The sequence below is a fragment of the Daldinia decipiens genome, assembly GCF_022478715.1.
Source record: "Daldinia decipiens strain CBS 113046 unplaced genomic scaffold F4813scaffold_37, whole genome shotgun sequence".
NCBI classification, from domain to species: domain Eukaryota; kingdom Fungi; phylum Ascomycota; class Sordariomycetes; order Xylariales; family Hypoxylaceae; genus Daldinia; species Daldinia decipiens.
The window spans coordinates 45,244-60,527 of NW_026054580.1; the positions used below are offsets into that span (position 1 = coordinate 45,244).

General features: G+C 41.4%; 2 protein-coding genes and 1 non-coding gene across 3 annotated transcripts; all 3 read right to left on the minus strand.

Annotated features, from left to right (window-relative positions):
* Positions 1-1,605: 1,605 nt before the first annotated feature.
* F4813DRAFT_392639 (uncharacterized protein) lies at positions 1,606-1,966 on the minus strand (the record flags this gene model as incomplete). Its single annotated transcript, XM_049247305.1, has 3 exons — positions 1,606-1,626; positions 1,677-1,869; positions 1,932-1,966. The coding sequence occupies 3 exons, from the start codon at positions 1,964-1,966 to the stop codon at positions 1,606-1,608; spliced, it is 249 nt and encodes an 82-aa protein (XP_049096356.1).
* Positions 1,967-10,815: 8,849 nt separating this feature from the next.
* Positions 10,816-11,448, minus strand: F4813DRAFT_392640 (uncharacterized protein; the record flags this gene model as incomplete). Its single annotated transcript, XM_049247306.1, has 1 exon — positions 10,816-11,448. The coding sequence occupies one exon, from the start codon at positions 11,446-11,448 to the stop codon at positions 10,816-10,818; it is 633 nt and encodes a 210-aa protein (XP_049096357.1).
* Positions 11,449-12,806: 1,358 nt separating this feature from the next.
* Positions 12,807-12,898, minus strand: F4813DRAFT_t123. The gene has a single exon. It is a non-coding gene; the product is annotated as a tRNA-Glu (tRNA).
* Positions 12,899-15,284: the final 2,386 nt, after the last annotated feature.

Sequence of the window (15,284 nt, forward strand, 5' to 3'; positions counted from 1 at the left end):
TTAGGCTCTTAATTTTACACAGTCGGTACCAAAAGAAACGAAACCCAACAAAGAAATACCAATTGTGCTTTATATATATGTAGGTGCCTATGGTTCGCAATCAGGATGGAATTCTTCGTCCTTTAAAGCAATTGATCTTAGGGCCAGTTGGAGTTTACACAGCCCTTAACAAAACTAACTGCTAGGGTTAGCGAAGCAATGTAAAGAAGAAAAAATCAAGATATTTGAAAGATAATCTTGAACTACCTATTGACTATTTTCTGGCCATCATAGTTCCTATTTATTCATATATTAATTCACTTCATTTTTAACCACTTTAAAATGAAAGGTAGTTGAGATAAACACTATGAGCGGGTCACCTAAATGAAATGTTCGATCTATCCGAAAGATTAGATTCCTGCATGGGAACTCTACCCGATGGATACCGGATAGATCCCACCCAACCCACATCTTTCTCCTCTTACCCCCTGTTGAAGATCACTCAGGTATCTTATACCTAGGTTAGGTACTTAAGCTTTCCCGCTTAGCTTGGTCCAGCCATACTGGCCGGCCCCACTTTCGGGAAGAACCTTAAACTTGCTTTATACCGGGTTTAATAAACTCTTAACTGTCGAAACATCACGATTGGAAGAATTGGGGTTTAATAAGGGAAAATCGGTATAATTTCAATTGAGGTCATAAAGAAGCTCGGCACTTAAACGAGTAAAGACCGTACGGATATAATAAAGAGGCTACCAAGCGCTATACAACAAATAGTCCATTACACCGCCCGGCAATAATCCTAACTTCACCTTCGAATTAAATAATGACGATATAACGAAAATGAGTTGTGATAAACAAATATAGAGTTATATGTGTATTCTTCCAACTTGAATCATAGAATACAATTTGAGACTAGCATATTTTAGACTAAACAGTATTTTTTATGGGAGAATAGATCAAAAGACGGCTTCTAGTAAGGTCGCAGTACTAGTAATGCATGCGCCACGGGGAAGGGACCATATGGATCCTGCAAATAAGTTCATGTGCATTGCCACGTATTATACATGATATGTAGCTAAAGGTACGCTAAATTGCACTTAACTCAGTGTGTTCACTATAGCATCGAGTGTAATAATCCATATTCGTCACTGGAGCTAAACAATACCACAACATGATTCGCACTTCATCCAAGTTATTACGTCGTATCGGGGCTTAATCCGTATGGGTAGGCAGGTCAAAGATGTTGATACCAAAAAGCGAACTAAGTGATTTACAGCATGGGCATACACTTGGCTTACCCGCCACTAGGATAAACGGAATATAAAGGTTTTAAGGAATTATCTCTTCACTTCAGAAACTTCATAACTGCAGTCAAATGTTCCTCCAACAAGGTAAAATCTGTTCTGCATGTGATGTAGCAACGCGACATGAAAACGCCGTATATACATAAAATCTGTAACTGCGAGATGTATGGCATGCAAGACCAAGATCTGAATGATACATTTCCAATACATAGCAACAGCCTATGATCGTATTGTCGCATCGTGCAATTTGTTATTCGCAAGTCAAAAAAGATCACCCCGTCAAGGCAACAGCTACACCTCGACACCATCTCTCACCAGTTTACTCCTTCTTAGAGGAATCCTTACTAGTGAGCAATGGATTAAGCTTGGGCAAGGTGGGATGAAGCTTACTTTGGTGGCATCCGTTGCCGAGCTGGTAGTACCAAACCTACTTGCGGCAGCAGCTTGAACGTCCGCAAGAGTTACACTCCTGATATCATTTCTGAATTCCCGAAGACGATAGTCTCGGAGGCTCTGGTTATCGGCGGTGTGTGAGGTAGGAGGGTGTTTGGAGAAGTGATGGGATGATTTCGAGTGACCTTCTCTAGTGACCAGTCATCTGTTAGAAATTACTGTAAAATGCCTCCAGCAATGAAAGAAACTTACCCATTCCATACTGCCTTGTTCGAACTTCCAGGCATTATGATAAGAAATACGTGATATCCTCCGAATAGCTAGAAGGTGTATGCCGTTGATTTCTGGTCTGGTCCCTTCGAGATCCAAGCATGCTGTGCTATACTGAAGGAAGAGCCCGACTGGGTTGGGGCAGTCCATAGGTATGTATATAAACTCCCATAACAATGGCCTTGGAGGATGGTACACCCTCTCGACCCTGCGTGAAGATACAATAACTTTAGGGTGGTTGCACAAGGTTACCGGTTCGAATAGTATCCGATTGACTTGAAGCAATTGTTGCTATTAAAATGCCCCGACTAAGGTGACCGAAGCCCGAATCGGATACATAAAATAGGCTAGCGTGATGGCGGGGGACAAGACCCCGAGTTAATAGGGTTGATGAGCCAACGGCGTTGTCGGAATACACGGAGGAAGTCGTTTGACGGCACCATAAACCATTGCCGCTTGCCTTTGGAACCCCTGTTAGCGCATTCCCGTGTATCGATCAAGCAACCAAATAGATGATAGTATAGGTCTTGCATCTTGCTTACTGTCGCGTCATCAAAATCCAGTTCGCCATGCCATACATCTTTCTCGCTTAACTGTGTTGTTAGCCATGCAGAGCTGAATCCAATAACACCTCCTGAGACAATGTAGCCAAAAACCATGAAGACCTCAGTAAATCAGTGTATCAATAGACTAGGATTTCAAGTTATGCAGTCATATTTTACACGAGTCCTGCAACTGACAACGCACGCCCATGTCCCGTTGGTATCTGAGGAATAGCTATTAAAAACTCCCGCCTTATCAAGTGAATACCACTTAAGTCGGGCAACGCTGGAGATGATAGATCCAACTCGGAATTGAATGCCAACTTGCAGATCACTCCGATCATCAAGGCAACAATTCCAGACAGGTTTCCTGGTATATAGTAATGAACTGTCGCGCGCACCTATTCTGATTAGTACTCAAAAGCACTCAAGATGCGCGAATTCTTGATTTTTCGTTAACTCGAACCCCGCATGTCCGTGGAAGTCGCAAAACAACTTTTGATGGAGCGCATCCGATTAGGTGAGAGAATCCATAGTCACGTACTAAGCGGATCCAAAAGCGATCGAAACGTCCAGAACGATCTCTGGGGGGTAAATCATTGGATATCGAAAAGGTTGATAATCGACCAAGCCATCTTCTTCAGCAATGACATGATCGAGATATGTCGAATACCAAGCCGCAAATGATGCGATCCCCCATCTCGTATCTGCAAGTGATTAAGGCAACTGCCTAAATCTGCTGAAAGCTCTCGAATCAGGTTCTCCGCATTAACCGCCTGCAAGGTGATAGCCCCTCGCATTAGCCAGCACCAAGTATATATGTCACAGCACGGGTATCTTCGAATCGGAGTAGGAAATGAGTTTGAGTACAGGACTTGACTGGCAGAAATCGACAATGGAGTTCCGAGCAAGTGAACTAGCAGTCTGACACGTCCTCATCACAGCAGAATCTATAGCCTGCTGATGGTCGGCAAGCTAGTGTTGTAGTTGGGAAAGTAATCGTCGAATACATAATGCACCAGGTCCGGATTATGTAGAGGCAGTCGGCAGCAGTATCTCCAGTAGATGCGTGGACCGGTATAATCGAAGAATGGATTGCGCCGGCTTCCGCTAAATCATCTAAATAAATCACGTGTCATAAGCATTTATCAAAACATAGTATAGAGAGACGACGGTATCATTACCTCGAGTTTAGGACAACGAGCCATGTAGTTAGAAATTGGATACCTTGTAGGTATCAAGGGAAGTCAATCGTTTTCCCTCATCGTCGGATGTTTAGTGAGGGTCGTAAACTGCGATGATGTCTTCTAGGGGTTAAGAAGTAAACATGTTCGAGAGAAAGGCTCCAGCTCAGAACTGACGTAAGTCGTAGTTAGCATCAAGAAAAGCTCACTTATTCTTCTTTGCCTCAGGAGGGAACCTCAGTTTATATCAGAAATCAAACAATGGATTTCGGCAGTCTGTAATATAATCGCACCTGTGATAAACGTCGATCCAGCGAATTTAATAGACGCCACTGCAAGGGGGTATGCATTAAACAAGAAGAACAAAAGGATATTAGCCAATGACGGCACTGCCAATCAACTTGCTTCGGGGACCTCCCTCGGGGACCTCGCTTGTCTTTACAGGACGCACGATATTTTGACTGGTCCACCCGTGACAATATTACGAGTACCAACCCAATGGTTATCTTTTTCATAACACCAATTCCAACCTTTGTCAAAGGTAGTGGTATTCCACCATTTATCCTACCTTTGCTAAGGTGTGGTGCAAACTCCAAAGAAACAGAAAGGTGACGTTTACCTACTTACCTATGCAGGTTTCATACTCTTAGTCTCCACCATACAAAAGCGTAGACTATATGTAGTACGATATGTTCACACCCGGAAGCTAGCCGCTGGGGTTAATCTAATCCTTGCCCCCTTCAAGAAAGGCACAGCTAATGCATATAGGTAGACGTGGGCATAGTAGTCAGATCACTCGGCCATTTGCGGATCTACAAAGAGGACACCAAAAAATGATGAAAATCAACGCCCCAAGCTCGCCGGCCATTTTCTGCTAAGATTCTAGATGAGCTATTATTTAGAACAGTTAGAACAGGTAGATAATCTTCAGTATATTCCACTGCGCGTTTCCATATCAGGTCCTCCCACTTTGTGATAGCTTTTATATTGTTCTTTTTGCGTTTCCATTTAGATCTTCGAATGGGGCCAAGGGGGTAATGTGTGACCATACGATAAAAGCAAAAGTATTATACGAAGGCATGGTACGTAGTAATATTCTCCGAGGCCGGCACTGAGACCGGTAGAAAATATCCTATCAATAGTTGACCTTAGACTAACAAGTTCCCACTTCATTCCCGATGGCCTACATGCATCTTGTTAAGTTCCTCCTTTGACTGAACCTGTAAATAACTCCCAGATATTAGGGTATGAGTGCGCTAGGGGTCTGCTTCGCGATACAGACATCAAAGCTGGGTGATACGTACACGGCATTACGCTATGTAAAGAAACCATATACGGAACTCTGCAAACATCTGGGTGCGTATGTAAACACGCAAAGATGAAAGTATAACATTGTGCTTGGCGCTTCTTCCATCAGTCATTACCATCGCATTGCTGTATTTCTTTGGGAATGAAATGCAAAGCCAAACATTCCTGTGAGAGAATTCGCAAAATGCTTAACTACTTAGATTTTCAGCACCGTACTTTACACCTAAACCTAGGAACTTCCCATGCCGCCTCTCAAAGTAAGGCTTTATATCAACGCTATAGACATTTAGGGACACTCAATATTCCACATCACCACATAGCCGAGATCCTACCAGATCTTTAAGTAGCGGGGATAAATTACCACTGTGAGCGACCAAAGGTTTACCTTTTCGCACTGTGAGACTATAAGCGGAAAGCTTGATGGTTTCCTTCCGGTAATCCTTAATCAAATTCTGGACTGGGACGACATTATCATCATAAATATTACTAACGATGCGTGTATACTAGAGGGCATTGCTGTTACCCAAGGTAAGTGAAGCTTTCTCCATTCATCCATGTCGATAGAAGCCAGCAGAGGTAGGCATCACGAGCTTAGAGGACCAGATCATGGAGTCTACACCTTATCCCAAAGTCATCCTTGACCATCAACCCAAAGTCTAACCCGATTTGGAAAAAGCTGGGACCTTGGATCCAACATTCTGATTGGTTGCATTTGACGGGGTCCGCTTTGGGGTGAGCTTTTGGCGTTTTTAATCGCTAAAATAAGGTTAAATGCCCTGTAAGTACAGCGCATTATAACCACTAAATTCCTTATATTATAGCGCGTTTTATCTAATTAATTTCCAATCGATTAAGAATTGATTAAGTGTACGCTTATTTATTTTTTATCTTTTATTTATTTTAAAATAAATATTTTATATTAAAAAAAATTAAAAATTAAAATTAATTAATAATCGATTAATAATTAATTATCAATCGATTATATTAAATTTATTTATATTTCATTAAGTCTTATAATGCTATATAAAAGCGTATATTTATATAAATATAATGTTAGTGAAATGGTAGTTGAGTTTTGGGTGCGCTAGTACTATTATGGTGTAAAATGATCCACATATGCCTGATTGGGTTAGACTTTGGGTTGATGGTCAAGGATAACTTTGGGATGAGCTGCGCCCTCCCAGATCATGGCCTAACCTATACGCTGGGTAGTCGACACCTTCACTATACATGATTCATGAAGGGTGTTTTTTTTGTACCTCAAGTCGTCTTTTCATTTCACAACTACTTGTGCTAAATATGGGTTACAGATAGTGTTGGAAGCGCGGTCGCACTGTCCAGGTTTTAGATTCTCCATCAAGCAATATTGTACCATAAAGATACGCACGATGAGATTATAAGTTTAAGGCAACCGAGAAAAGGAGCATTGTGTGTATGTCCAGGTTAAGAGTTATTCCAACCAAGATTTAGATAGATAGGGTTAGGGCAAACCGAATAATATAGAGAATAGTAAAAACGCAGATGATAATTAGGTCGATCCGAAGGAACATTAATCTTCTAACGCCATATATCAAGTTGTACGTAATGAGGTAGACGAGGCGTTTTTGATTGGCCTTGGGTGTGAGAATAAGTTAGTATATAAGGAATTATGGTTCTATCTTCGTTAGTTTTGTATATCATAAAGTTATGTTGTAATAAAGGCGATTGTAGAAATAATAATCAAAGATACTAATAGTTAACGACCTCACTCCTTTTATTTATACACACTAAATTGGTAAATATATTGTAAGCTTTTAACTACCTGCGAGTTTAACAGGCCAAATTACGTCGGATTACCTGTTGGAGATCTATACCCGGTAATTCGGAAATATTTCTATTTTTAGATAAGCTTGGACCTACTTAGCGGGGGTATTCTTTAAGCTTAATTCTTACATAATTGCACCCTTAGATTTCAGCCTCCGGATAACAAGGATCAAGCATTTCGTAAGATGAACATTAAAAAGCTATAATGCTTAGGAATGTTCCCATTATAGTTATGAATAAAATGAGACGATAACCTGTTAATTTCAATTTACTTAGGTATTTATCGATATTTTTAGTGTGGGGTAAAGAACTGAGGTAATCGAGATAGATATAAGGTAAATTTTCGATGTGCGTAAGAACGTTGGTGTGAGAGGTAAGTTGGGTCCGGTAATCCCTCCGTACATAGGTACCTATGCAGCCATTGTTGATCACGTGAACACGCTACAACGACCTGATGCTGTGTCCTACATGGCAATACCCCGCCAAATAATCCACCCACTATTCCCCGACACCTTAGGTATGTAATAGAATAACACGAACTCCTTAGTACTTATTATCTATCCTACCACGTAGAGCGAGCGAATTTTCCTTGCAAATGAATTATCTGAGAGAGGCTAGGATAGCATTTACATCAGCGACAAGGTTTTTTCGGCGTATTTCTTTCGTGTTGTTGAGGGCGTTAGGTTGGACACTCGCGAGGGGTACGCTGTTGGTTTCATTTTCAAATCTGGCAAGACGATATTCTTCAAGGCTCTGGCTATCTGTGTCATGACTGGTAGGCGGGTTCTCGGAGAAAAAATGGGTTGGTTTAGGTGGAGTTGTTCTGGATAGATAATGGTTTCTGTTATTGTACGATTCATCGGAAACATGTTTGTATTGGCATAGCATAACTCACCCATTACTAACGGTCTTTTCTGAGGATTGAGTCATAGTGTCTAAGCAAATAATGTCTTCGCCTTGAATAGTACTATGGGTATCGCGAAAGCTGAACGCTCAGAAAAGCTCAGGAAAGCTCAATGTCGCGGATTTAGTATTCGATATATAGATTTAATACTTTGGTACGTAGGTGATCACCACAACAAGCTAGTAGGTAGATACAATATACAATCCCATTTCGATTTTAGGTACATCATTTAAATCTACCTGAAAGGATCCAAGTTCCAGCTATACAGGCATCTCTGATTTGTCACGGAATTTTTCGGGTGAGGCATCCAAACCAACCAAGACTATAAATGCACCATAAATAAACTCTTACATGATAACAAGGCAGCCGAAAACTCGAGTTGAAGGGTCAATTAGAACGTTGAGGTTACGGAGTATCCCATAGAATAACCGTCTTGAAAGAATGTTAATGACGACCTATTAGATTTAGCTATGTCTCCTGCAAGTTTATCTCCGCTCTCTAGCGAACTCAAACCGGCTTCATTCGGCTTATATCCCAGGTCATATACCTCCATCGGGAAATATAAGTACTTCAGGATACGAAAGATAATAATATTGTCGATGTATTGTTGACTTGTATCATAGCGCTGATCTTTTCGATAAGACAAAACCAGTCAACAATATTGACGCACTTCGTTAGAATAAGAGAGAGGCTGAAGTCGTACACTTCGATAAACGAATCCGCTTCGCGACTAATGATAGATTCACCTACTATCATCTTATCAATATCAAGACTATCTGCGTTCAAGCACTTGCTTGTGGCATTACATAATGTATATTGAATATGAAAGGCTCAGCCCATGCATACCTCCCAAAGACCAATTGGGTTAATGAAGGTCGCGGTAACTTGAAACGATGATCCATACCAGGAGTCCAGAAACCAGAGATTCATCGGTTGTCGAGCTATAGCGAATGAGCTAAGGGCCTGTTTGAATGAGACCAAGTCCTTGACTTTAATAGACAAGCTGCATACAAGTCTCTTCGCTGAAGAATCCTCGCGAACAACAATTTTGATGGGCCACGCGGAGAATCACTCAGGTTGTTCACAATTTGCTTGAACCTGACTTTTCAATGCTGTACATGATCACTGTACATAACGTTAGAAATAACGTCTCGCAACCGTCGTAAGAAACAGTACGCAGTTAAGTTCATGACCGTAGGCCATTGAGGCGGTTCGCATCCAGAGTGCATATCCGTAAGGATATGTTCGATTATTTGGAGTTTTCCGATCGGCATGTAGGTCAATAGTGTGGTGATGCTATATTAATCGTCGCCCGAAATGTTAGAAAAATAACATTTACTGTTGTCTTGTAAGCGGGGTACGGAGTCAAAACTTGGAGATCAGGACAGCTGACCGACAATCTGACGCTTCCTGCAAATTAATCGTATGACTCCTATGCAAGCCCGCCTCACTGTTTTTCCATCCGCGGTTCCATCTACGGTGCAATATGCCCTGTTTTCGAAATGACCGATAGTACATGTTGCATATTCTCGTCATCCGATGGTAGGTTCCGCCTCGAGACAAAATTCGGATCATAGGTTTCGCCGTGTCTCGACAGGATGTCTAGACTGTAGTCACGTAACATAGGTACCTAAGCTTGGATTCGAAGCAGAGTAAAGGGTACCATGATAAAGAGCACTGATCATACTTTGGGCTGGTGGATATGATAATATGATGATATGATAATCGGAAGCGTTATCGAAATCGTAATATTTGATCGATGTATCTAGGTTGTCATCAGAACGTCATGAAGATATCAAGTAAAGTGTTGAACAGAATGTGGTTGATAGAGAGATATCAACAATGTCCTGACAGAGAAGAACTAGCGGTTGGGGAGTCCATTCTTTATAATGGCAGTTGCCGTAAACAACCTTTAAGGGTGTCCTTGATAAGTTAAAGATGCACGTCATGTCACAAATGCGCTCAATGCAACCATGTCAAACTCAATTTCCTCTTTCGGAAAACCTCGACGGAAGATTGTCTGCGCGGAATTTCAAGCTTTTTTCTAACATGTTTTTCCAGTCTCCCCTTTTATCTTTTCTCGAAATACGTATCTTTTTTACCCGACTTTTAGCCCAACCTACCCCGGCTAGCCACTATCATTAATACGTAAAATAAATAGTAAAAGCCTAGGTTCGAAGCTCACGCGCTCTTCTTTTTATATTTTTATATGTATTTTAAAAAAACACAATTTATGAAACGTTAATATTTAAGTTTTAGGTTTCCAATAGCGGCATGTGATCGACTTAAAATGTGACCTTTGTAAACTCGGGCTATGTATTGTGGCGCACCGCAGGGGGTGTCCTCATGTCCTTTGTGATGTTAAGATCAAGAGCCAATAGGGTATGAATAAGGTTACTAAGAACTCGACACTGTGGGATAGATCTACCCGTAGTGGAACCATGGTTCTATACCATGGTTCTATGTATAGAGTAGCGCTACTGGTAGCCGAGATCAAGCCCCATAACTATACATCTTGAAATATATTATTTATCCTTTCAGCAGCAGCAAGCGACTTTACTAGATCCATGTTATCACCAAAGCTTTCCATAACACAGTGAAAACACCGACGCCACCAAGTACTAACATCTAACCTCGGGGGTAAAAGGAAGAACTATATGGATGTATACTGATTTGGACAATTGAAACATTAAAAACACCTGAAAAATATTAAACTATATTAGATTCGTAAGCGTATTGTTTTCGTACGTAGTTGGAACCACCTACACAGGTTCACTAGCATGATTCGTTTGATGTCGTGTATCGTAATAGCTATAGAAGTAACGTGAAGCTAAAACTTAATAGTATCTCTTTAAGAATCAGAAAACCGCAGTATATTATCCACTTAGAATCAGTTCGCCATGGACTATAGCTTTGAGCACTTGATGACATACTTGTTAAATTTTCACTTTCTATGGTATCCTGACATTATAGTTCTTCAATTTCTAGATTGAATTAAACATTATGATCGTCGCTAAGTTACTCTCCGCGTTACTTATATCAAATTCCTGCCTTCTCTACACTCTTTCCCAAATAGTTCAAAGTCCGAGACCCGACACCCGATCTCTTGCCATCTTGCCATTCTGCTACGCTCTTCCGGCATGCATCGTAGAACCTGAAGACGTTCCTAGAGATGCTCCTGAATGTTGCCCGGCGGTTGCCCTCTGATTAGCGTGGTTTGATGGAGGTCTGAAAGGGCTGACCCCGTGCTCATTCCCCTCAAGTGAATTGTTATTATTCTGCTTATTTTCTTGCGGGGCAGCTGTATTTTCGTTGACGGTAGGCTGGTCATTGCTTTCTTCGCTAGTATTCTGTTGTTGACGACGCTTCATTGATCGATAGCACGCAAAGGCAATACAGAAAGTGATAATAAGCCCAAGTGCACCCGAGAATGCCACAATGATGATTATTACAGTATTAGGTGGTGTTGCAGAGGGTGGAAAGAATGTAGGACGCGGCAGCCCGGTCGTGCCTATAGGGGTTACCCATATCGGGGAACTTGGTGTGATAGCGGCTGGAGTAGGTTGCGCGATAGATGCAACAGGCTCCGACCGAATTATGGTCAAAAATGATGCGGTTGGCTCAGAAGGAGGGAATTGACAGAGGTATAGTGGGTTGGGCAACGTCGTGTCTGATGAACTTGTAAACGAGGTTGGCTCTGGGATCTCCGTACGCCGAACAGGAAAACATGTAAGGCCTCGGTCCTTAAGATATGGCATGTTGAGATACCACCCCGCTAAGCTAACTTCTGCTTGTCTTGGCTATCTATCACAAACTAATACGGGGACAGGGACTGGATGTATGGAAGCGTTGATAGTACCGACAGTGTCAAGCACTTAGGAAGATATGTTCGAAGCGGAGTGGGCGAGAATGATGGAAGAAATAGATAATTCATATATGCTTAAGTACAGGATTTATTACCTGTGGCATATACATTAGATGCTTAGGACTCGGTTTTGTTCTGTTATTAGGTGATTCAGAGTAGCAATGTCTATTCAGCAGTCACAAGCATCGATTTATCAATACTACCTAAGTATCTCGTTGAAGTAAGGCACTGGTTTGTTACTCCTAGTCTCTAGGACGTCTCAAAGTGATATCAGATGTAATATTATCTGTCTAAACATATTCTAACTGGAAGCATTGCTGTACAAAGCTAGTGATTGAGTGATATAGCATAACTCTTCGAAGTAAGAGTACGTTACTGGATGGCGATACCTTACTAATCTTCCATAGGAAATGAGTTTTAGCAAGTCGATATCCAGGGGGATTACTCTTTTCCTCAACCAGTGCGCAAGTTCCCTCGCGAATCTTTGGGGTATTATCTGGCTAACTAGCATTCCAGATTCTGGAGTCCTAGTTCTATGAGAATTTATGATAAACATTTGTTTATTGTAAATGGCAAAATAATTTTACTGGTATGGTGTCAAAGGGCATATCATAGTTGTGCTAGTCTCACAGGGGAGACGCCCAATAACTAGCAAAATGCTCAAACACATAAAAATAGTAGATTCTATGCCATATGATCTATTAAACTTCACCACACATTCATCATCTTTGGCAAGTGTTGGTTCCCACAATTTTCCTATTCACCACGGGGAATACATATGTCGCACTGAGTGGAGCTCTGACTTAGTCAACCCTCTTGAATGGGCCCATTTCTGCTATAAGATGCTCTAGTGTCACGAGTTTCGACGCAAAGTCCGTATAGTAACGTTCTTGTAGGCACTGAACTAGTGAAAAACATTATATGTGACTTTGTTAAGGGACGAGATAGGATATCATTATCTAAAACTTACCTCAAAGCAACACTATATCTATCCAGTGTTAGAATCACGGCAATATCAATCCCATTTAGAACAAGTATTTCCCTCGAATATATCAGTTCAGTATAGATACTTGATAAGAAGTAGATGAGCTAATCTCATGTGGGCCGAATACTTTTAGGGCGAATCTTGACCAAAATATTTCCTGAGTGGGACCAAAACTCTCGCGTAATTTTTATCGACTAGCATTACTCGGAAATGGCAATGGGACCACAATAAAAATTGAATTAACTGTAAGAAAAAGGCAAAAAGAACTCCGAATCGGGGAATCGAACCCCGGGCTTGACGGTCCTTCAGCTAGAAGGCTTTTGAGAGCGTCAAATGTTAGCCACTACACCAATTCGGATATGAAAATTTGTTGAAAACTATCATTTATATATTTCCTGCGCCTGTGCATGATTGAAGTACTATACGCACCAAGTACAGCAATGATAGACGTTCAATGGAACTGTAGGATACTTTGATTTAGTTTCAATATAATTTATTAAGATGACTTCTACTCCTGCGGTTTTCATATCCCTTACACTCTGGTAGGCGTATTCCACCTTTGCCTCGCTATTACTGAGAGCCATGAATCTGTGAAGGTTCCTCTTGCTCTGATCGCTCAAGCGCTTATGAGCTCGAGGATCTTCGCAATATCTTTGTTGCATCTCCAGGCCCTGCACTGTCAAGCTGGCAATCGTCACTAGGGTTGGGCTGTAGTATTTACATATGCCTGTTAGATCAAAATTATTGTCATAAAGGCTTCGGATGCAACACGGATAATAATTACGCATTATTGAATAAATATGCATCGATGACGGCCTTGGTGGGTGGGCGATCGAAGAAGGTACCTATGCACCATCCCATCGACACCGGCATGTAGCATGTCTATTGTCCCCTGAACACTCTGGGCGTGCGCAACTGCGAGAAGGCCATTCTAGTGGGTAGGTTTGACGATGGCTCTCTGAAGCTGCACGGGTATCAATGTAGGCTTCATAGACAGACCGTTGCCATCTTCATATATTAGCTTTACATAATCGACCTTGCCGTTGAAACTTCCACATCAGCTTTACTCTGTATATTTGACTAGACGAAAATTCGGGCTATCGTCTAACTTCGTATCAGCATCTTCTAGAACTCCTGAGTATATGAGGGTCTCTACCTCATCCGAGCTAATATAGCAGGCGTTGGCCACCCTTCCTGATACAGTTGCAGCTTGGCTAGCGGTCTTTTAATCTGCCGAATCCGAGTCCTTTTCAGCCTGCTTCCTTAGTGTACCGACGTTCTCTGCCTCTTGGTGCATGGCACAGACAGTAATGAGGCTAAACTTCAAGCACTGCCTCGGCTTTGAATTGTTTTTGTCGACATTTGCGTGAATATGGCCATCGATAAGCCCGGGGAGTAGCGTGTGCCCTTTCTTGGAAACAACTATGGCGGCTGGGTCTAATATGGTTAGGGTAAGAGTCCAATAATGACATAGAATTGCGGTGATAAACACCGGACCGTCTGTCTTCTTAGATAGCAATAGACCTGCAACCTGATTGGCTAAATTGGTTCCATTGTTCTATAACAGGTAGGTATTGCGATGTTATAGAGATCCAGTTGGTCTTATACATACGTGCAGGACTTGACAGAAAATTTCCAAGACCTGGTGATACCCCGAGAAGAAATTCTGAATTATTTTCCTAACTCTATATTTTACCCACCTACGTATCCTAAATACCAGCTGATTTCCACCTGGAATTTCTAACAACTTTCGACTTTTGACCTCCTTTTACCGATGTCACATAGTTGTCAGTGGATCACAGAAGCTTGGCGCTCACTTTGTCGTTGATGAGTACCGAATTATCCGACACCTAGTCGCTATTATATGCTGTCAAGTTAAGCATAGAACATATAATATGAAAGATACCGTGAAGTGGGATTGCTTGGGCCAACATGTTTAGCGAGACACATTTCTTAGCCCTGCATCCAGGTATACCATATACGGCAAAGCCCCTGTCAGTAAACATAAAACACACTCCTCATCTTATGGGGCTACTAAGATGTTATCGACTGTTTAGTCAATGAGAATATGGGAAGTGAATTCAGATATTAATCACCCTGATCATCACGGTTATAATAGCGTATCACCATTACTTCTAACTGGGATCCTGGGAAAGTCCGTATTAAGTCTGGAGCAAGTCTCTTGAGAAAATATCGCAATGCTGCAGTTGTTTCATAACGAGATACATGATCACTTGCCCAGATATACATATTGGAATGTTTGCTTTTCTTTATATATTATGTTTATTAACATGAGGACTTGTCATATAACCTATAGTAGTGATAATTCTCGAATAGTGTATAGGGATGTGTTCTATGATATAAGAATCGATATGTGGATGTAGGCGGTTGAAGGGAAGGACGAGACAACGTAAATGATGATTAACTCAGGTAGTTGTATTCACCTAGATATCTCGTAGTCCTATTTCTCCTAGCTTTAGAACTTAACGGATTTATCTGATCTCAGGGCTAGTTTTAATCGTAGTGGCATCAAATTAAAGGAGCTTGGAAGGTAATAGCCATCGCTTTTATTACTTTCGAATCCTGGGTAAGGTGTATGATCAGATCCTACCTAATGCAAGAAAGTGCCATAAATCCAGTCGAATTTACTGTCAGCCAAATTTTGGATAAATGTGGCCATCCGGGCGATAGTGAGTTCGGGAACCCACGCACCAAGCCCTAGATATTATTCCATATAGTTAAAC